This window comes from Meleagris gallopavo, chromosome 8 (assembly GCF_905368555.1).
Source record: "Meleagris gallopavo chromosome 8, MGAL_WU_HG_1.1, whole genome shotgun sequence".
Lineage (NCBI taxonomy): Eukaryota > Metazoa > Chordata > Aves > Galliformes > Phasianidae > Meleagris > Meleagris gallopavo.
The window spans coordinates 17345811-17369404 of NC_139411.1; the positions used below are offsets into that span (position 1 = coordinate 17345811).

A 23594-nucleotide genomic window follows, 5' to 3' on the forward strand; every position below is an offset into this window, starting at 1 on the left:
CTCCAGCACCCGCGAGCTTTGTGCGCCGTGGGCCGTTTCCCACGGGTCCAAAATAAAAATTGCTCAGCGGAGAGAGACTGAGCATCTCGCTTCCCCTTCCCCGTTCCTGGGCTGTGCAGACACATCCGACCGCGGCGGCGGCGGGGGACTTCGCGAGAGAAGAGAAGGTGGTCCGCAAGGTTTCAGCCGTTCATCCCGCTGGGACTACGCACAGCTGCCAGCTGGACGCATGGCTCGAGCTTACCGCTTTAAAATTTTTGTGCGCTGGCCAGCTCAGCTCCAGCGATTACTTAGATCACGGAGAAATACAAGAAACCCACATCCTCTCTGGTGACATTCACCAAAAATGAGCAAGCGGCCTCCGGGCAGCAGGAATCTTCCCTCCCTCTTCTCCTCTCCCCCCTCTTTCTCCCCCCCCCTTCCGGCCACCTCCATCGCGCTCCGGCTGTGCCGCAGTCCGGTCCCGGGGCACCTCCTGCCCCGCAGCGCTCCCCACATCCCCTTACAGGGCATCGGGCTTCCAGATCCCATTTCAGATTCGGGTTGTTTCGTAAAATACCATAGCAGGCTTCCAAGCAGGTTACAAAGGAAAATATGACCGTGGCTGTTTTCCGATAAGGTGCATCGTCCCTCATCTAGGGCCGCCACTGACTCGCCCCGCTGCAGGGCCCGACCCGGGATCGTAGAATCATAGAATCACTGAGTATCTCGAGTTGGAAGGGACCCACGAGGATCATCAAGTCCAACTCCCGGCTCCACACTGGACCGCACAAAAATCAGAGCTGAGACTGAGAGCGTTGTCCAGTCACTCCCTGAACTCTGACACTTGGCACCGTGACCTCTGCCCTGGGCAGCATGTTTCATGCCTACCGCCTTCTGGTGAAGACTTATTTTCCCAGCACCCTTCCGATGCTCCCCTACGAGGATCCGTACCCTCAGAGCATTGCTCCGCAGGGTGCAGAGATCCGCTCAGCCCCTTCCTGAGCCCCCGGTAGCTGTTGGTTCAATAAAGGCTGCAAAAATAGGAGCGCCAGAGATAGGGGCCGCAATTGGAATGGCTCAGCTCGGTTCCTCGCCGGCTGACTACAGCCAGAAGGTGCTCTTTTGAGGTCGGTGGAGCCGCTCCCGCCTCTCTGGGAGCAGCCCGAGGAGCGCAGCGCCCGCTCCAGTCCCCGCGCTGAGCGTGAAGCGTGACTCAGGATCGGTGTGAGATTACTCGTTAATTGTAGCGCAAATCCGTTCTTTCAAAAGCATTACGGGACTGACGTTTCTTTTCCCTGTACAGGCCAGTATTCAGATTACACGGACACTAATCAAATAAGCTGGGTTATTGCCTTTGTCAACATGTTCATAAGGATTTTCTGCCAGGCGTTAAAGGCATTTATATGGAACGACATCTTTCAAAAGCAATGTTGCCGTCCGGATTTGGGGAATATTTGCTTCTGACAAGACGTGTGATGGCTGTATTTGCCATACCAGCTGTGCCGTCAGCCGCTTCAAACCTCGAATTCCTCATTTTACATTCCCTCATTTTGCATCCAGCCTGTGCTCTCCGTGAAGCACCAATTTTCGCGTTTAAACGGTTCGCGCCGATACGCCCCGCGCCCCAAACGGCACCGCAATCAGCAGCCGTGTCGGGCGCTGCGAAGGAGCACCGGGAACGCATCCAAAGGCTTTGCCCTTTTTTTCCGCCAACTTTAAAAGAAAGTCCTCTTCCCAGCGCACCGTTACACCGGGGAACCCCTCCCACCTTCCTCCCGCGGCCTCGTTGCTACCCGGGGGGGGTTCCGCGGGGGGAGCGGCGGGGCTCGGAAAAAGGGGGGGTTGCTTTGGGCGAGGAGCGGCGGTGGTGTCGGGGAGGGGGACGCGGCCGCACCGGGGCGGTGCGTGGGGTGGGAGGTGGGGGTAGGGGGGGGCGGCCCTGGAGTGGGATGCGGGCTCCGCGGGGACGCGGCCGCAGCAGGCTGCTGGAGTGAGGGCTGAGCGGAGCCCGTGAGCGTGGAGAGGTGAGAGGAGTTGCGGTGGAGGGGGGACGGGGGCGGGCCGGCAGGGGAGGGAGGGCCGGGGCGGCCGTGGTGCCGGCGGCAGAGAGCGGACGGCGCAGGGCGAAGCGGGCGGCTGCCGTCGGGCTGCTCTCCGTGGCGGTAAGAAGAGGGCGAAGGAGGGGAAGCGGCACTCAGACGGGAGTGGGCGCGCGGGCGGCCCAGAGGGTCCGCGTCCCCGGCGGAGCTGTCCGGGCAGCGGGGTCGGGAGGGGGAACCGCCGTCCTCAGCTCCTCCTCGGCAGCCCCGCGGGGCTCCGCTCCCTCCCGGCCCCTCGCCCCGGTCCGGACAGCTCGGGCGACGGCTGCCCCTTCGGTCTCTCTCTCTTCTTTCTTCTGACTGCGACGAGTCGGAGCCGTCGTGGCTTTGGGGTGCTTGGTTAGGGTCTGATCGCTTTAAGAAACGGATGAACTTTCTTTGGAATCTCTCTCCACGCTACTCCGTATTTCTACCCAGTGTAAAGATATCCATGCTCCTTAGCAGGAATTTCTTATTGGTTCCGTAAGTTAGAAACCACTCTCGTCGTCACTTGGAAATGTCACTTTGGTCTTCACGTTTGTACATCCTTTGTGTAAAGGCTTCTGTAGGAACAGAGTCGGGTACAAAGGGGGGAAGCGTGGTCGGATGGGTGCTGCTGCGGGAGATGGCAGTGGCAAATTTCACGGGAGGATGCGAGTTTTCACTAATTCTGTATTTTCCATGTAGCTGCTCTTAAATAAGAAGCATAAGTTTGCATTCGTGGATTGAGTTGAGGAATTTACAGATTCTTGCTGCGGAGCTGTCCCCTCTTTGTGGCTTTCAAAAAAGCCAAGTGTAGCACTCATAGCTCCCGTTACTCTTCATTAGGTATCACTGCTAATAGAAAGAGGGATTTAATTAGGCAAGAGAAAAACCGGAAGGTTAAATTTGAGGTTTATTTTTTAGAAAATGTGTAAAGTGACACCAAATTGTTGTACACTGTTTATGAGAAAGCACGTTTACGTGGAATTCAGGAACCTCCCGGTGTGTCAAAGCAGAGCAGTGCTCTGCAGAACTTGACAGAAATACTATCTTATTGAAAGAAAAAAAAATGCTCCAAGGACATAGAAACATCAACGTAAACTCAAAATATTACTTTAGCTTCTATTAACTGAATGGGAGAGAACAAAATAATAATAATAATAATAATAATAATAATAATAATAATAATAAACATATAACTAGATTTAGTGTAAGGAATTATAGAGTGTAAGGAAGATTTTGCAGAAGAAATGACTTACCCTAAATCCTAGCATATCATATGTGTGTTTTTCCATGTCGGTAATGATATGAATCTGTTAATATGGTTCTTCTCCAGCACTTGTTACCTGTATTTGCTGTTAATAAATCAGCTCAAAGAACAAAGTGCCTTATTGGGAAACAAATTGGTTTAGGTCAGGATTCACTTTCCTTATAAGATTCTTTTGCTTCATTGCAGTATAGAATAAGTGGCTGGTGTTGTTCCCCACAATTTCACATTACATGGTGCTGTTCAGCTCGGTTACTGCTGTTAGTTGAGGTGAGATGGGGCAGCAAGCCTGACAGCAATATGGGTAATGTGAATACAAGTTGCTGTTACTTCGTGCAGCTGAAGAAATCTCCAGCACGAACCATGTGAATGTGGCTTCTCGTTCTGAAATATTCATCTTGAAATGCAAATGACAAGTATATAAAATTGCAAAAGATCCTATGGCTGTGCATGTAGCCATATGTACAGCTGTGAGTGCGTGGCTGTATATATGTGTATCTGAATATGAACACAGGAATACATGTATTAGGTTCTTGTTGAGCAAATATCACATTTTTTAAAAAAATTGAAAGCTACCAAAAATAAATAGCAGGAGTGTGAAATGAAAATGAACCATCCACGTCTTGCACAGCAATCAGATAAAGTCATTTCTTGTAATCTGTGAAAAGGAGACATGAATTTGAACTGGATGGAGAGAGCAGAGATGGTGATTCTTTTCCCAAGTTACAGATGCTGTTGCTGTGTGGCCGTGGGGCATCAGTCCGGCTGCACTGGGTTGTGCTGGCTGCTCGCTTTGCAGTGTTCTCTGTCTGCAAGTGGGGAGTGGGGTTTTGTTTGCATGGATGCCCATGGAAAGAGGAAATGCTCAGTTTCTGTGAGAACAGATGTGCCAGCATGCACTGCCACAACCTGGGTCTCCCCAGTGGACATGATAGCAGAGGAAAGTTTACATCATTACTTCTTCTGTTCTGCTTCCCATGAAATGCTTTTGCTGCTTTAACATACACATTTGCTGTATGCTCTTTCTAGTGGAGTATGGGATATAGAAGCACTTTGGGATTTGTTTTCTCTCCCTTCCTGGTTATGCCCTGTAAAATTCAAAATGCCTGTGACATTTTTGGGGCGTTTTATCTATTGCAGAACACTGAGCAGTGCCAGAGAAGCAGGGGCAGGAGGCAGACCCAGTCTCTGAAGTGACCGCTGGCACAATGCCAGTGGGAATATGAAATACACTGTGCTCTGAAATGAGGCTAATTCATAACATTTACAGGCCAATAATCCTCAAAGCTGACTGGAGAGCTACAACATGCTCCTGCTTTCCCACAGGAACCCTGTTTTTAATGTCCTAGGCCTTGAAAATGCAAGAACAAAAGTAGTAGGTAAGGGTAATGCAGCACATGGGTGTTGTGTAGGCTGGTGAGGAGTCAGCCCTCCAGTATAGTGCCTTGCACTCAAAAATGAAATCTTTAAAAGGCGTCAGACCACTGAGCTATAGTCATCTCCCTTTGCCTACTTGTGAATGACTTGCACAAGTCAACACCATCCACGAAGGCCCATTAGATTGAATGAAGTGCCAGGCAGAGGGATATGAAAATTGACAAAGAGCAGAGCTTGTAGTGGAACTCCCACACGATATTCACTGCGGCAGTGCACATACCTCTCCTGGAACTTGTTCCAGTCTTAATTATGTTTCCAGCGGGCTAGATCTGACACTGAACTTTGGACACTTCTTTCCTGAACTTCAAGTAAAGGATGGTAATTGCATCCACGTGGTCTTAGGGGAAAAGTTCTGCTTCTTTTTCAGAGGCAGCTCTGCATATCTTCAGGGCAGCTGCTATGCATCAGGTGAGAGCCCTATTCAGCTTTCCTTGTCTTCAGAGGAAACAGCAAAGGAAACGGGAAACTTACCTTTTAATCTGTGCTTCCAAGTAGTTCCTGATCTCACAAGGCTTGCTGAAGGCAGATGTGGAACTTGAAGTATTTACTCATTTCTAAGCAGGGTTTTAACTCTGTCTTCTTCATTATTCCCACTGAAGTCTGAGAGATACTTCATAATAAAAAGGTTTGGCAGCTTCATGATTCACTAGGCTGGGTATCCAGCCAAGATATAATGATGGCTCATCAGGAGCTGTCAGCTTGCATTGCCTATACTCTGTGTTTCAGGTGATGGAAGACAATCTGAAGACCACAGAGCCTTAAAATAGTAAGAGTTGGAGAGTTGCTCCCTGAAGGTACTGTGAAAATAGAACAGCAAAATTGTGAGCTTTCATTGAGCTTGGAGGTCTCTGTTTCAGAAGAACCAATTCTAAATTGGACTTGCACTCCACGAAGGGCCAGTTTCTGGAAGCTCAATGTGTGTATCAGGCTCTCCACTTGGAGATGCCTCATGATTCTTTCTGGGAATGTGCTGTTTCCCTGCTTGTACCCACTATTTTGTCAAGGCAGAGTTCTGCAACTGCTGTGCAGGAAGGTGGGTCAATTCGCTGGGGTCAGCTAAATGCTGAGCAAAACCATTTGCATGCAGCAGGCTAGTTCAGCCCCAGTTTTTTCTCACTATTTTTAGACTCAGTTCACCTCTGCAGCCAGCAAATTCCTCCCTGATACAAAGCTGTATTTCCTGCTGCAGGCAAACGGCACTAGAAGTGCAGGGGATGAGGTCAGAGCAGCAGCACTAGAGAGGTAATCACAGGATGGCCCAGTGTAGCCTTGGGGAAGCAAAATCACAAGTCTTACTGGCATTTTGTTTATCATTGCTAATTGAACTCTTCTTTCCACATGGATTGGAAGTGGTACATTGGCAGGAGTGGGCCTTCCTTGAACCAGCTGATCCTGATCTCTGTGCAGAATCGTTGCTGGAATTCCAATTTGCTGTTGGTGAAACTGGGAGGATGAAAGAGGATACTTAGAGCTCAGGAATTCAATGAATACCATCAATGCACCATTTCTTGAAGATAAACAGGATGTCAAGCTCAAAATTCAGAAATCTGACATGTGCTTAGTTTTCTGTCTTACAACAAGCAGCACCTCATCCCTTTCCAAGCTCATCCTAGACTTTGATGTACTCTACTTGGGATGTAACATCTCCCTGAGGGGCAGCAAGCTCATCGCTTGATACAGCCCAGCCAGGCTGGGAAAGGCAGCACATGGCGGCAGCAATTGCTTCATGTCTCCACATCCATTTGTATGACTTTCTTCATGCATACAGGCTTCTGAGCAGCAAAAGTATGAAGGAAAGGCTCTGGGCCCCAAAGGAGAGACTTCCAGACCTGTTCAGGGCTGGTGCACGGTCCACCTTGCTGCAGCAGTGAGCTAAGGGAAACAGCTTGCTTAGTTTTTTTTGTGCTTTAACAGTACTTCCTCAGTTTGTGGTTTAATGGATTTAAGAAGCAGGCTGCAATTTATTTCAGCATTTGTTTGGGGGGTATTAGGAATTACTTATAGCTTTCAAAACAAGAATTCTCCTTTTCTTTCTTTGATTTCCTGCCAACTTTTTTTCCAGTTCTAGCTTTGATTCTTCTCCTTTGCAGTTCACAGCATGAATAAAAAGATAAGGAAACTCTGTGCAGAAAGAAACCAAATGTACGAAATTCAAGAAGTGGATTTTCTCACTTTTTCATCTCTGATTCCTTTGGAATTCCCCTCATGTGTTAAGAATCCTTAGTTCCTTACAACAACAGAGAATGACAAATGCTGCAGACAGAAGCACTCTGTCTGCATCAGCTCAGTTCTTCAATATCTGTAGTTTATTGTGCATGACAATGCATGTCTGATCACGGATTCCTCGGGCTGACAGACCTTCTGAAATCAAAAGGAGTTTGGGCAGTGGCCACAGGAGTGCCAGGTTATGTGCTCCAGGGAGAACACTGTCAGTGCTGTGAGTAGAAAGGAGTAAGTTAAAAGAAGGGAATGATGGTTCCAATGTTTGTTTATTTCAGTTCTGTCAGCATGGCAAGTGTAGGGCTCTACAATTCAAGTTAATCGTTACTCCAGAGGCAGGTCAGAGTAGATGTAAAAATGGCCTTGGACGGTGGGTCAGATCCCCTGGGTCAGATCTTCCCAATAACTTTTATAAATATCTTTGTGATGTGTTTTATTTTTTCTTTTTCCATAATAGGGTGACTGTTTTGAAAGGTTTACTGCTATGTGCATATTACATCAAACTAAAATAAAATGTGAAGGTGAAATTAAAGAAGCTGTTGGCAAGCATTTCTATCAAATTCATTTAAAAGAATCAATCTTTACTAATCCTTTCCATTTATGATTGTGAAGAGCTGAAGTAACTAAACAAGTTCTGGTTGAAAATTTTCCTTTCTTGAAAAGATAGCTCAGTGGTTTCCTTCACACCTGTAAATCAACAATAAAGTTAAGCAAGGCTACATGGTTTTTTTTGTGATCGCCACCAAACAAAAAATGATGCCACAGTTCAATGTTGTCACTGTGGCAAGGAGAATTGGGCCCAGTCCTACGACAATAAGTGGCTGGGGAGTCTGTGTTCCAAGCAGAGTTTCTACCCTTGAGCTTTTACAGCTTTTACAGGCATTCCTTAGAAGAGCTTGCAGTGACATCTGAAGGCCATGTGGTAGAAAATCAGGGATCCGAAAATCTGCTTATAGCTATTCATAGGCCCTTCTCTCACTTTTCCCTAGGAATGTGTTCTTGTCACAAGATGTGGGAGCTGCCTTCGTGCTTCTCAGAGTTACTGTTGCTTTAGGCTCTGCTGTCAGTTCTGCTGCTGCCTTTCTGTAGAACCTTGAGAATGCCTCTCTGGTGGTCCAGAAGTGGTCCAAACATGACTGTCACAGCTGTGTGCGAGCCCCGTTGCACTCATCCATACTGAGCACAAACTTGCACACAAGCTAAGTCATATCTTATAGAGTATGCTGATTCCAAATGGTGCCTTTAAAGAAATACGAGAAAACACCTGGAATGGGTCTAGTAAGGGAGAAAAGGGAACTGTAAGGGAGAAAGGAGACTGTGTTTTAATCAGGCGATTCTACTAACTGGGCTAATGGAACATGAGTTCACAGAAGTCTTCTGTAGATATGAAGAGGAGTAAGGCAAAATGTTGGAACTATATCTTCAAAGGAAACTGCTAGAAATACCTGCTAAATCACACTGAAATTTGGCAGGAGGAAGGGGGTGCAAATACTTCCAATGATGATAGGCAAAACCAGCCTGAAGCATCATAGTTGACTTTGCAGGGCCATAGATTTGATATCAGCTATCCCCAAACCATCAGGCTGAACCCTTTTTGCTAGCAATTTGTTTGCTGCTTCTGGAAGCAAGCAGACTGGGAGCAGTTGCCATGAGCACCATCTATTTCATGTGCTTTTTGATGAAGCATCCACAGCTGCATAGTCCATAGGGAGCTGCCTGCCCATAGGTACTTTTTGTTTGACAGATCTGTCACACTCCTCAGAAATAAAGATGTAAAATCCATCACTCAGGGACATGGTATATGTGTATCAGATACTCTCTGGGGGATGACGAGTCCATTAAACTGCAAGTCCCTAAACTCATCCATATGAAAATTCTCATGTATGACAGATAGAATATGGACAGTACCCCCATGTCTAACAGGTGATCTGACTCTAATGTCCTACTAATGCACTATAAATATTCAATTTATGTCACCATTTCAGACATGTGTGTGTGGGTGAGCCCGGAGGAATAGGAACTGCTTATGCAGAACATGAGTGAGAGAAGCAGGATTATGTTGTGTGAGGGGGATTGTATCTCTAGGAGACAATGGCACTCTCACCATTGCCTGTTTGAGGCAAGGGTATAATTGCCTGCACAATACAGAGCTGAAGATATGACCTTCACAAGGAGATTTATGACAGAGTTCTGTCAACTTTTCCATGTAGCAGAGGACTGAGTTTGTCAGATGCACAAAACAGTGAGCAAATCTGTGAGAAATGAAAGTGCAGAAGAATAGCTTCTCCTTAAAGCAGTTAGCCAAATGTTGAAATTGGTAACGTAAAACAAGCATGATTTTAACGTAGGGTATCTTCACCTATACATAATGCTAGTCCTGATGGCACAGGAAAACACTGATGGAGATTTTTAGGTCACTGAAGAAGATTTGTGTGCAGCTGTTATTCCTTAAGTACTAGAATGAGGTGAGAAGAGCACATCTCTCAAGGTAAGGGCCAGAAGTGGTGCTGTCTGAGGAGCATATGAGGATAAAAGATGGGAGGTTGGCCAGCTGGGAAAAATAAGCGGTGAAGCCATCAGTAGGAGTCCCATCGTTCCAAGTTCTTGCAGGTGTACGTGCATGTGTACTGCAGAGGTGTAGGCAGCAACGACAGGAAGGAAATGAAGGTCTGATGCCAACCTCGGGAGTTCCTGGCATTTTAGGAGAAAACAAAAAATCCGTGAAATCTTGAAGAATTCTCAGTTGTGATCATTTTCTCCGTCCTTTGCTCCCCTTGAAGAATGTGAGCAATTCTCCCACTTCAGTCTGCCAGTGACAAATGCCAACCAGCCTGTGAACCATTGCAACTTCTCACTGCAGCTCCCACTGTGGGTTCTTAATGATCATAGTGTCATTCAGACTGTGAGGGACACTGGCAAAGATGTGAAACGCATTGGGTCTGGATTTGGAATTAGTCAAGAGCTCCTGTGCTGCTGTCTCTTTTGTCTGAAGCCTCAGTGTTATGCTGAGATGTTTCACTAGGTGGTGCATTCAACAAATTATTTGATCTCCTCGTGAAGAAAGCTGCTACAGGGCTCACAGGAACGAGTTCCTTTGCTCTGTACCCATGATATGTCCTCTTTGCAGCTTTCCCAGAACTGACCCTGCTGTGCAGGTGAGGAATGTGACCGTCTCTGTCACTTGGGGATTTTTTTGTGACTAATTCACAAGTCACTTAGAAAACAAGCAAAGCACGAAGGCTTGTTGAGTTTGATACATGCTTGACTTTGGATAGAAAAAAGATATGTTAGTGATCTGATACATCTTACTGGCTTCCATTTCCTGCATCCCCTCAATTCAGGAGAATTTAATGGAAGAGAAGGTGTGCATATCTCAATTTATTTGTTCCCAGAAGGGAGCAAGAGCAGACAAAGGCTGCTGCACCTGGGAATGATTTCTGCTCTTTTTTTGGGATGTGTGGAAGCCCTTCTGCACTCAGGACTGGGAGCAGGACCAGAGGCATCAGGCAGGCGGCACACACTGCACTGCCAGGGGCTGCACCGGCACCAAGGACTGCAGAGCAGCCATGCCGGCGTTTCGCATCCACCCTGTGGGCAGCAAAACCCGAGTGGGGAGCAGCGCTGAGGCCTGTCCTGCCTCTCAGTGCCTGTCAGTCACTCTTTGGGATGTCTGTTCTGGCAGAAATCACTAGGTGGTGGTGTTGCATGTAAATCCTTGACTTGGTATCCACGCATTGTCGTTTTTGGAGAAATGGTTCTTGTCATGCTGGGGTTTATGGGTTATGCTCTTTGATGCCTGCTGAAACAGGGAAAGGCATCAGGCAGCAGGAGCTGGCTGGAATCAGGTCTATATTCCTTCAAGCCCAGTATCCATGCCTCAGTGAGGATTTCTGGAGGAGGTTGGGACAGCACAGTCAGTGACCCATCCCCTTCTGACACGGATGTGCTTGCATGCAGCATCCTCAGCAATATCCTCACTGCAAATTCAGCCCTGAGGGCATAAAAGAAAACAGAAAATTCAGTTTCCTCTGAAGGGACACTGAGATAGCTAATGTACAACGCTCTCCTATATACACGGAGACATTCGGATGAATTAGAAAGGAGAGAGGGTTTGCCTTCTAAGTTGTAAATGGATAAATAAAATAATGCTAGAAGGGATTAAGAATTCCCTAAATGTAGACTCTTACAAAAGGGATTGTTTTAGCTTGTAACTTATTTCTAAATGCTTTCTTATGCAGAAGTACACTGAAGCATTTTAGATTTCAAATTTATTTTTCTGATCGTTTGGAGCTTTTATTTTTTACATTATTATTATTTTTAAAATATGGCCTCACTCCATTTATTAAAAATCAGTACTGCTTAAATGGAAACACACAAACATAGGAATGCATTGTGTTTATTTAGGCAGATCCTATGTTGTACAAATGTGCACACAGAAGACATCATTTTGCTCTTACACCAGTAGTGACTTTAGCAGGTTATTGGGAAACCAGGCAATGAAACTCGTAAGTAACTGAAAGCAGAATCCTGTTCTATCTTCCTCTTAAGGCCTAATCTCTGGCAAGTCAGCTGACATTTTTTTTTACCCTTTTACCTCCCACTCTCTGTCTTGCTTGTCTGTTTTAGACCTTCATCCTTCAGAGGTTCACTACTTTCTGCTTATGCAAACACGCATTTCCTTATTTACAGGGTGGGGGCTCAGACCTTGCCTATGAGAAGGACATTATTCTGAATTAATGACACTGATTTAGAAACTGATTTAGTTAAATCAGTGCAACTCTCCTGAGCACATTATATCACTTCAGTTTAAGTCATGAGTCAGTGAGTAACAAATCAATTCTGCTGGCAGAGAATGAGAAAGATTAGACTGGATCTTCAGCCCTTCTATCTCGGTATTTATTAGGCTAAGGCCTCTTTAGGGCTTGTTGCTGTTCTCTTTAATTTTCTGCGCCTAATGGACCTGATCCAGCTCTTGATGGCATAAATTAGGATTTTTTCATGTCCTCCATCTGGGAGCAGGAGATGGCAATATCTTCATTAAAAACCTAGGGAAGCTCAGAATGGGAAATAACACAAAACGACCTTCTTGCTGCATACACAGATCTCGGATTGAGGTGTGTAGTGCAGAAATTACCTCTGCACTGAAAAGATTTAATATTCAACATTCAGGGCAAGAAAATTCAGCCCCCTGAGCACACCAATCTCTCCTAATATTATGCTAATGGCAAAAGTCATAATCTGATTTGATTTTCCTAACAACAGCTAGTAACTATTATCTTAAGTACATTCTGGGAAGGGAAGGATATAATCTTTTTGTCAGTTTACAGAGATTTTGTGCATTCAGTTTGAGCAGACACTCAGTTTACTCCTGGTTGTGCACCTGAGTACTTAGACTGATGTCACACTTCCAAACTAAAGAACATGGCTTTTTCAAAACCCATCTCAGATAACATCTGCTTTTTTTTTTATTGTTGCTGTCTTTCTCATCTTTCTTCACAATTCCACGAGCTACCAATAATAAGTAAGAAGGTTACCTGAGAATGTACTGAAAAAGAAAATACAAAATTCTACTGGTTGAAAATTCAGCTTACTGTTCCCAATGTTTCTTATTCCTGGCCATAGGGAGTAGCAGTGCAGAGCAGCTGGGCTCCTGGACAGTCTGACTATTCCAGAAAAATGTAATCAGCTTGTTTACAAATCTCATATTTTGGTTTACTACAGAGTTGTTTTTGCCTTTCTAAATGAGATGTTAACAAAGCTGTAAACTCTAGCCAACAATGTTTTGGCATGTGCTCTTACAATTCACCTGCAGTTCCTGGAAGCCTTTATATTTTAAGTAGTGATGTCTCCTTCCATTACCATCTGTATTCCAAGTGTGACTTCTTGTTGTTTTACAGGTTTATGATGGAACTCACATCTTTGCCTAAATTCCTTTGGACAAATGACAACAGATTTCTGCATCACCATTTCCCGGATATACTGGCTACTGTTCACACCACACAAGACATTCCTGAGGAAACTGTTTTTGGCCCGTGCATGTTGCAGAACACCCTGCTGGACACTGTAGCTTTTATTGCCCTCAAGTGTTGTGATAGACGGACCATCCACTATGTGTTTAAGGTGGGGAAAAGCAATGCTTGATGCTAGTCCTATCAGACAGAGTTACACCATCCTTCAGGTTTACAGCATCCTGACTTTGTAAGGGGTAGATTTTTTCTCTGTTCAGCACAACTAACAGCTCCTCCAAAAGGGAGAAGCAGCCAATATATTGCTGATTTATGGGCTGTAGATTGGGGGGACCTCAGTGAAAACTGTTGCCTTTGCAGGAAGAATACAAAGTCCTTTTTCTGTGCTCAAGACTGATGACCTGCTTCAGCTCTGACTGCAAGCAGGAGGGAAGAGGGATCTTCACTTATCTCACTCAGATTTTCTCCTTACAAAGAACACAGGAGGTTTACTAGGAGGCACTGTAAATTGGATTTTCTCAGTTACCCATAAAAGTAAAATTACAATCGGCAGTGACTTTAGTATGATCTGTAAAAGATGTCAATCAGGCAGCTAGCCCACACATTATTCAGGTAGCCACATCCTACTGCTATTAGTGGATGGATCAGCTGAAGTTACCTTAGATAAGTCTGCATTGCATCTGCTCTTTGAAGTTACTGCAGGAAAGCCACAGAACTGGGGCTGTGAAACAAAAGGAACCATTATGCTGGGGAGGTCAGGAGCCCCAGGACAGTGATGGATTGAATTTTAATCTGTTTAATCTGAATTTCTAATTCCCAAATATTTGGTTCCATAGCCACTATTCATCATGACGTTTTCATTTGGACAATGCTTATTTCTCCTGCTGACATCTTAGCTCAGTCTTCAGGGTCTTGGAATGCATTTCAGTCATCATTGGTCTAGATGAAGACAGGGACATCGTGTAAAGAAAGAACTGATTCTCCTAAGTTTTCTGTAGAGAAATTCCAGACAGAATGTGTAGTACGGAAGATGTATCTGTTTGGAGATATCTGCTTGATGCTTTTGGTTTAAAGAAATCAAGAAAGAGACAAAGAAGCTTCAGGCTTTTGCTGACTGTTCATTTGAGTCCGTGACACAAGTTAGCCTGCTCAGGCTGGGTTATCAGTGCTCCAGAACAACTATCAGCTCTCTGGAGAATTAACCCTCCTGAGATGAGACTCTATGGAATAATTCTATATTCCTCCTGGGAGTTTCAGAATCAGAGAATCATAGAATTACTCAGGTTGAAAGGGACCTCAAGGATCAAATCCAACCTCAGCCTAACCATAGTACCCTAACTCTAACAACCCTCTGCTAAATCATATCTCCGAAAACCACATCCAAATGGCTCTTAAACAGATCCAGGGATGGTGACTCAACCACCTCCCTGGGGAGCCTATTCCAATGACTGTAGAGTCAAGGAAGAATCTCAAAGGGTTCCTACACTGGAACAGACCTCAGTGCAGCTTTAGTGTTTCGCTGCATATGAGTTAGGAGTTGTTATGAAGGCACGACACTGAATGTCTGAACTGGCTCTGATCTCTGTTTTTGCCAGTCAATGCATCAAATTGTGTGCAAGTAGCTATTTCAGGTGCAGTCCTTGGCCCCATATCCTCTTTGCTACTCAAAATTAAAACTAAACCTTCCAGAAATCAGGAACTATTTAGCTTGCAACTCTGTGTGTGGACAATTAATTAATGATGCAATCACAATGACACAATATTGTCGTGGCACTGAGGGGAAAACAAGAAATGGGGTTTAATATGCTGGCTATAGCAAAAACACAGGGATAAAGGATAAGCTGGATTCTCTGCAGCTGAATTTCGTACTCATCCTAGTTCAGCAGCAATTCAGCAGGGCTTTGGAGAATATAATTTCCAAAAAGATCTTATTAGGCTTTTATGTTCAGCTCAAAAGGGAGCTCTGTTTTTTTCTCTCATCTACTTGGAGGCCCTAATTTGAGCTCCTTGAGCCAATTCGTATGCTTGGGCAACCACTGGCACAGGTGGCCCTTTCCAGCCAATGCTTTTCTTATGCAAAGTAAATTAGTCCTTTATCAAATCTATCCTTTCCTCTGACTTCCTCTGCCCCTTGCAGCTTCTCATGCTTTTGCCTCCTGGATCCAAGGAGCAGCCTTATTCTCACTTTTCTCCTTCAGCTTGTATCAGGGAAGCCAGATTACTTCACAGCACTCTGGTATAGCCTGTTGGGCAGTAAAGCCCTTCCTTCATGTGTGGATGCAAAGGATTCATCTGAGGGACTGCCAATCCAGGGAGAGAGAAAAGCCAAAGTGGGCTCAAGATTGAAGCTGAGTGCACCCAAGTCTGCTGTTCTGCCCTTGATTCCTCCTGTGAGCTCTTTCAGCTCCTGCCCTGGAGGTCTGGTTCCTGGAGGAGCTGTGTTCCCTTTGACTTTGGTTAGAGCTCCGGGTGGGTTCTTGGTATTTCTGAAACACAGAAACTAATAAATGACAGCCTCTGTCAGAGCTATTAGTCGCAACCACTGTGTCTGTGGGTGGGTGTGCTTGTGTTGCTGTCAGACTTCAAGATTTCTCAATCATTGTTAATTACCATGCTGTTCTGAGAGAACCAGTTACAGAGCATGCAAATGATTTTCTCCCTCGCACTAATTAACTTTTATACTAATGTTCTCTTAATATTTCCTTCCATATCCAAGTTACTATTATAGTCATACTTTTCTTGGTAGGTAGCAGTCAGATTGAGTTAAAAACAGAGAAATAAATAACCGAAATACTGTTTCTGATGCAAAACACCGATGAATGGCCATCCTGCAATTAGTGGAAAACAAAGAGCTATACATTGCTTGGGGTGAAACTTGGATCATACTTGTCATTAGACATTTCTCATTTCCAAACTTCTTCCTTTCAAAACAATGACTTAGTGCTTCAAAAATTAGTTGAGGCTTTTTATGTGTGTAAATGTTGCCCTTGATCACCCTCTGTTTCAGCCTCCCAGCTATGAAAATCTTCCCCATCTTTCAAACACTGCAGAGGACATAGTTCTGCTGTGGTAAACACCAAGGAAAAACCTATAAAGAAATAAATCATTCCCTATTCAAAGCAAATGCAATCAATTAAATAAGATGGGAGCCACACACTGAACAAGGAAGACAAAAAGAAATGTTTTACAATTATATTATTTCCAGAGCATGGTCAACCTGCGACTAAAGGACTCAGTAGCCCTGTGGAGAAAAGCCTTTTTGCAAAACTGAGCTCTGTGTTATAACATGTATACAGAAGGGAAATTTAATTTGAGCAATAGACTTAACATTAAGTTAACTCCTGATCTTTCTCCCCACCGCAACTTTGGTCACAGATGCATAAGGATTGAGCTCACCGCTTTGGCACAGGCTCTGTGTGATGCAGAAAAATACTTTTCCTCTTTTTCTTGAATTTGTTGGACATCTATTTTGGCTCCCAGAACTTGAAACTTCCCCTTTTTTTGTGTTCTGTCCCACAGGTAGATGTCACGTCTGTGCACAGTCCTACAGGGCTGCCTTGGATGAGGCTCGTACAAGCAGCTGCCAATAGCAAGGAGCAAAACTTGGAAGCTTACTTAGAAAACAGTCAGTTATATTATCGCTCTACCAGGAAAATCAACAAAAATGAGGAGCTACTTGTCTGGTATGATGAAGAGCTTTCCAGTCTCTTGGGTTTCAATGAGATAAAAACTCAGAGTCCCCAGAATGGTAAGTACCAGACTGCTGGCCGTGAAGATGTCACTGAGGACTGAAGTGAGTCTGCAACTTATTTAGTATGTGCTGATCCTGTCATACAGGAAATAAAAGCTGTCTAAACCCTCAGCGGTTAAGAGGTCAGACCTTCTGCTTTGGGGTTTGAGATGGAGACACAGAGCATGAAGAAATTTGCTTCAAAATTTGGTTTAGTTGAAGTGGAACAAACCTTTTCCTACTTTGCTGGAGTTAAACGTAACGTATAAAGCTTTGTTTGTATAGCTGTAGGTTGGTTAGTTTATATGATAATGTACTTGTTAGTATTTTACTATTAAATTAACATAAATATGTTTATAGCAGATACCCACTAAATCTTTACCCACTTTAATTGATTTCAGCATATTCTGTAAGTTTCTATGTAGACACACAGTATCAGCCCTGTGAATTTACCAGGGCAAAGTGCTGTCTGCACAAGAAACACTGTATTTAGATGCAAGACTTGAAACTGACAGAAATACAGTTGTTATATAATAAGTTCAGCTTCTGTAGTTTGGGAAATAATCTATACTGTACTAAGCCTACAGCTTAGGTTTTTCCAATTCTTCCCAGCCAATTTGTGAACTTTTCTATATAGCCCAGACCTCAGGAGCTCTCTGCCACCATTTGCGTTTATAAATTGCTGCATGTTGTGGAATACTGAAGCATAGATGCATAACAATGGTTAAGATGTGCAGTATGTTTCTTGGTCACTGAGTTATGTCCCCTCTGAAGGCCAGAAAGAGATGATGTTATACTAATGCACATCCCCATTTCTCCAGCTCATGACTGACACTGTTTCACATTGAATATTTTCTATGCCACAGGCATCTATGCCTAGAGACAGAACAGTTTGCCAAATGAGCATGAATAAGAGCTTCAGGCATTAGCATCAAATGATTTGTATAACGTATTAAACTTTCAGAGTATTCTCTGCAGAAATTAGAGGCTTGTACGAAAATCTTTAAGGCCACCTCTAGTCCATGTCATTAAATGGGTGCAGAAATAAACATTTATCTTCTATTAAAGATGGTGAGTGCAGTAGTATAGTCCCAAAGTTTTTATGGTTTTATCTAGACTATTGTGTACTGGCAATATTATCAAATTCAAACATGTCTGAAGGGGCTGAATGGAAGCATTTCTGCAAGTAGCACATGCAGGCAAACAGACGTGAACCATTTTCCATAACAGCAAGAGATCTCACTCTGACGTTAGCTTTACCATATATCACCTTGAATGACGTAAGAGATGTTTTTGTGCTTTTGTTTGTGTCAATGACATGGTCAGGATCTGCATCCATCCACAATTCTCACTTGGCAAAACTCATAATCTGTTGTCTGTTTCTGCAGAGATGAGATGCCAAGAATGCAACCGAGTCTTTAAATGTGAGCATTCCTATCTATCCCACGTCCGCTTCCTGTGCATCCCAGAGAAGAGTGCCCTATGGAGGAACTTCCAGGCTGAAAAAGGCGCCTTAGTGGAGCAGACCACAAATTTCCACAGCCTGGCAAAGGATCTAGAGGTCAAAATGACAGCTCGCAAAGATGATGCCCATGGTCTCACTGGAGAAAAGAGAGCAAAATCAGAAGAGGCTGAGAACAACAGGAGCAGGAAAACAGTGTTGTTGGAGAAAACAAATAATCTGAGTGAGGAACATAACTGTGGGGGCAAGGAAGAGGCTGGAGGAGAGCATGCACCAGCTGGTTCTTTCTGGAAGCCAAGTTCAGGGAGGCAGTCAGCTAGGAAGGAGGCTTTCGAGCAGAAGCAGAGTGCTTTCACTGAGGTCAGGAGGATGAAGGAGAAGCTGAGGAATGAGAGACCCAAAGAGTCAGACCAGGAGGATGGCACAGCTCATGCTGGTAAGGAGCAGGTATCAAAGGAAGCATTGCTGAACTCCTCTGGTAGTGCATTCTCCTTTGTGTGGCCCACTAGAGGCCAAGGAGAGCAGAAGAGTGCTTTCAGCAAGCCCAGTAAATGTCTTGCAGAAAGAATGGCAATAAATTCTTCTCATCCCATGAGTGAGTCACCAAAAAGCCTGGGGGAGCTGTCTGGCTTCATCGCCACCACAGACATCATGTGCTGCAGCACTCTTCTCAACTCCAAGTTCTTTGTCAGTGATTTGTGTAATGCTCAGATGCTGCAGACTAGCATCATTCGGGGAAATGTTTTCCCATATACCTCTGAACCGTGGCACAAGCAAGCAGGAGAGTTACAGAATACGACCACTACTTCTTCCTCCACCTCCACCTCCTCCTCCTTGACTCTTCTTCCCCCCACCTTCACGTCCTTTGGAGTGGCTGCCCAGAACTGGTGTGCCAAATGCAACCTGTCCTTTCGCATGACTTCCGATTTAGTCTTCCACATGCGGTCACATCACAAAAAAGAATACTCTTCAACTGAATCCCAGAGCAAGAGGAGACGGGAGGAGAAGCTCACATGTCCCATTTGTCATGAGTACTTCCGAGAACGCCATCATTTATCCCGGCACATGACCTCTCACAATTAGGGCTGTGCAGATGGATCTCACCAAGGGACTGGGCAGGTTGGGTAGAGTAGGGGGACATCATTCATTTGTATCCATTTCTTTTTTGCGTTTACATTAATTTCTTACAGAAAATCACTGTTTACAGTAATTTATAATAGATGCTTTGCAAAAAATATGATATGTTTACAAAAGTCTGAGTGGGTTGAAAGTTTTGCAAACTCAGCCTGGCCCTTGTCAATCTATTTTTGAGGAAATAAAATTGTGAAATGAATGCACGTGCAGTATTAATTTGCAAACAAATTTTGGGGACAAAGGTATCATTTTCAGACAAAATCTGATTTGCTGGTGTCTGTGCTGTACAGTGTAAGTACAGAAGCAGTAACCTCTTCACTGAATGTGGAATCTTTAAATCTACACGCTTGTATGCAAAAAGAAACAAAGTTACTGTTTGTATCAGCTGTGGTGGCCTCTTAGTCTGAGCTGCTTTCTAGACTCTGCTGCTTTTGAAATGATGTATAAAAAATCAGACAAGTCTGCATCTGCATCAAAGTGTGAGCAGTAGTCAAATGATCATTTAAGGAAGGGAGCACTGATTCTTCCCAGAGGTCGGCTTGCAAGATCCATGTGACTTCTGTAGGTATGCAGGTCTGATCGGGGCAGGATTTTGCTTGTGGATTTCAATTTATGGATATACTGAAGAAGGCAGCTGGGGTGTCTCAGTTACTGCTAGCAGATGCTAGATAGAACCTGCATTCTGCATCCTAGCTGGTAGGCTCTGTTCTGCTGACAGCTAGAAGAGGAATGTCCTTTACAAAACAACACAAATGTTCATGAATTGCACTGGATGAGACCATTTCTATCATCTGGTTTCTACACTGGCTAATTCCAGATGTTTCAAAGAAGATGCCAAAGCCTCTCTGTAGCCAGTCCATATGAGATGATTTTCTGTTGCCTCCTTTGGTTTGTGTTCTGCTTAGTCTCAGATGCAGATGAGTTTATATTACTTGGGGGGGTGAGGGCAGGAGGGAGAAGAAAGCAGCAACCCTGCCTGTTGTTACTGCAGTTCATCTAATTAGCCTTTCATTACTTCTTAAATCCACTTAGGGACTTACTCTTGAAAGTTTATGACAACATGTTCTTCAATTGAGCATTTGTCTCTTTCATACTGTATTTTTTTTAAGGTTGACTCCTGGTTTTGTGACCTCTCTCTGTGCCTCATGTGCTATTATTCCCTTTCAAGTAATGATCATTAACTGTTCATCTCACAGCTAAAAAGTACCCCTGGAATTTGTATAGGAGATTGAAATCTGCTTCTTATTACTCTCCATCATGCCAGTGATATAGTCCAGTGTTTGCAGCACACTGGACAAAAGTTTTCATTGAGTTCCCATGATGATGTTGATAATGCAAGTATCAGAAAGCACATAAAGACATCTGAGTGACAAAAGACAGCCCTAAGGTCTTAGGCTGTCAGTTGGGATCAACATATTACCCTCACTGTTACCTCTTGGAAGATTTCTATAAGTCAGGAAATTGTATTCTTCCCATTATACTGCTGTTCAACATTAATACGTGGCCGTTCCCTATTAGCATAAACATTCGACGTATTGTAGGCCAACCACTGGCTGCGCAATCCAGCTTTATTTTCCAATAAAAAGTGATTAAATCTTTACACTGTGTCTTTGAATTCAGAAGACATAAGCCGAGACTGGAGATCTGGTTGGATTGTAATACAGCTTTCCATGTCAGTGGTGGAAGATCTTTCACCTGAGTCACTGAAAACCAAAGGGAACAAAAGCTTTGAAACACGTAGCACAGGGAACAACCTTGCTCTGAGTAGGAGATGATGTGGTTTCCTCCTAATCTTTCAATCTCTATTTTGTGTCCAATAACATTTACTGTGTAAGGAACATATTTATGGCAAGGTTTCACAGGCCAAATTTCACTCCATCTGGTTTTGCCTGGGTGCCAGCCAGTTTACTGTGAAAAGCCAGTGTCCATAAAGTGTAATAAAGGAACTCCATGGTATAACTGCATTCATATGCAGTTTGGGTTATAGTTCCCATTAGTACCTTAGGCCAGATTGTGATCTCACTTATTCCAGTGCAAATCTAGAGTAATTCCATGTTGCTACTCCTGATTTACATCAATGACTTTCAGATCAATCTTGCCATGTATAAGACTGAATGTTGTTTGGTACCACTGCTGCCAAATGTTCTTCTCTCTGCTTACTGAAAGATACTGTTTTATTAACAGTTGTATGTTAGAAACTTCAGAGTTCTTCTGGAAAAAGACAGGATCAACTGTGTAATGCTTCCTGGTCTTATGCTGGTGCATTGCTTAAGCACTGTCTACTCCAACGTCCTGTTTTTTCTAGTGCACTGCACCTAGGCCAGAATGAAACTGTACCAGACCTAACTGATTGGATGCTTTCGCTGACCTTAGTTGATATAAGTCATCTTGAGAAAGTGTGGAAAATTGGCCCCTGATAAAAAGCTGCCAAGTTTTCAAACCTCATCCAATGGTGCATTAGACCTGAATCGTCAGAGCTCTCAGCAGTAATTGAAATCCAATGTGCTTATGGCATGAATCTTATGCAAACAGCAAGGTTACAGAGAGACTTTCTGTATCTCATGAAGCTTATTTCTTTGCTGAAAAAATAAATGAAAAAAGAAAACTCCTACCCTGCTTCTTTGTAGGCTCAACCACATCATACATTGATGACAAACATCTAAATAAAAGCCTTCTGTACATAAAAAATAAAGAGTTATGAAGCATGCCAAAGCTAGCTGGAGATTAAAAAACTAAAGAGGATAGGTTTTTAATCAGCTTTTCTCCTGATACCATCCTCACTTCCTCCCCTCCAGTTGCAGGAACAGCACAGTTTGGTACTAGCATGTAAAGGTGGGGATTTTCTTCTTGCATACCAGAAACCCCACTGCAGGGAAGTGTTTGCTATTCTGCCTTGTCCCTTTCAGATTAGCTCAAAGACTGAGGGAAAGCAAATTGCTTTTTACACTGAAGACTAAAGCGTTTTGTGAAGTAAGATCTGTTTACACACACAGCTGCTCAGTATCACATTCTGTTGCAAGCTACACCTGTGCCAGCATCAGAGCAAAATAGCACAGATATCAACAGAACCAGAACTTGATTCCCTATGTGTAAAATACTCTTCTGTGCAAAGCCCCTCATGCAGTTGAGGAGGGATGGCTTTTATGTGTTTCACATTTAACTGATTGTCTCATTTAAGTTACATTAAGAGTTACATAAACCATTGGGCTTATTCAAGAATTTTGGAGATTTTATTTCTTTATATGAAAATATTCATATTAAAGCTGAGTGAACCAAGGCAGAAGGAAACCTAATGAGACAAAGAAAAAGAAATATCCTGTAATTGGGTCATGTTGGAAGGTTTCTTCTTATGACTAGAAGTCTGAACGTTCAAATTGGTACAGATGAAAGAAAATCCTGCTGAAGGAAAGTCACTCCTTTAGAGCAGGGGTTTCTTGAATAAATGCAGGGACTTGAGGAATGCATGAAGCTAATCCTTCAGTCTCACAGTGTAATGCTATGATTTGACAGCAGGGATCTGCATGTTTTCTACAGCTAGAGATGGTTTGAGGAAAAAAATAACATCTTTCACTAATTTCTTATATGCAGTCTGTGAATTCCCTACGGTCTACAGTTTGAAAACCAGACTAGGGCACCTTCTGCAGTATGATCAGTGGGGTCTGCTTTAGAAACACTGTCTAGAGAGCAAGAACACACCATTCCATAGTGCAAAAAATGAAAAGTTTGCCTGTCAATTTTTGGTCAGAGTCCTGGGAACTCTAAAATGAGGTGGATCATATGGCTAGGAGGCCTAATATACTCATTTATTTCTTGCTTTCTTTGAAAGGAACATTAGCAGAATTAACCATTAGAAAGTTGTTCTGGAATGGATGGTAGGAAATGGTGCTACAAACTCTTGAACTTTCATCTCAACTCTGGAACCAGAATAGAGAAGAGTGGTGTTTTCAATGTGTTTGTGTTACGTAAAGAGCTGGAAGAGCACTTCAGAATTAATTCAGTCCATTTATAAGATGACTTCTATCTAACTTTCTAACATAAACCACAAACCAGCTGTTTTCTATAATTTCATTCATAGTTTGATGATGTTCTAGCCTTTCAATGCAGTGTAATTGAAAGTAATTGTATAGAAAATTGAGGGAGTATTACAGCATTATTGATATCAAATGGAGTCGCCAGCAAATGCATTTTCTTTTCTTGTTTTCCCAACTACATTCCAATCATTAAACTTTTATTGTTCAAAAGTACTTATATTACTTCAGCAAAGAAATAATTTGCTATTTGTGCTCATCTGGTATAGTACTTGGTCTCCGAATGGATGACCACAGTTTATAAATGT

At 43.7% G+C, this 23594-nt stretch overlaps 1 protein-coding gene across 2 annotated transcripts; it reads left to right on the forward strand.

Annotated features, from left to right (window-relative positions):
• The first annotated feature begins 1894 nt into the window (after positions 1-1894).
• On the forward strand, positions 1895-23459 carry ZNF488 (zinc finger protein 488). Of its 2 annotated transcripts, none has more exons than XM_085229592.1 (4): positions 1895-2006; positions 12864-13086; positions 16452-16680; positions 18051-23459. In XM_085229592.1, the coding sequence occupies exons 2-4, from the start codon at positions 12868-12870 to the stop codon at positions 19205-19207; spliced, it is 1605 nt and encodes a 534-aa protein (XP_085085718.1). In that variant the 5' UTR covers positions 1895-2006; positions 12864-12867; the 3' UTR covers positions 19208-23459. The 2 variants fall into 2 exon arrangements, with proteins under 2 accessions (XP_085085718.1, XP_085085717.1); XM_085229591.1 differs by lacking the exon at positions 1895-2006 and adding an exon at positions 2058-2144.
• Positions 23460-23594: the final 135 nt, after the last annotated feature.

What these genes read in the sequence shown, in the direction of transcription:
- ZNF488 (XM_085229592.1), top strand. Translation starts at nt 12,868, where the DNA reads ATGATGGAACTCACATCTTTGCCTAAATTCCTTTGGACAAATGACAAC. An exon ending in CCATCCACTATGTGTTTAAG is followed by an intron (nt 13,087 to 16,451) that starts GTGGGGAAAAGC and finishes TCTGTCCCACAG; the next exon opens with GTAGATGTCACGTCTGTGCA. An exon ending in AACTCAGAGTCCCCAGAATG is followed by an intron (nt 16,681 to 18,050) that starts GTAAGTACCAGA and finishes CTGTTTCTGCAG; the next exon opens with AGATGAGATGCCAAGAATGC.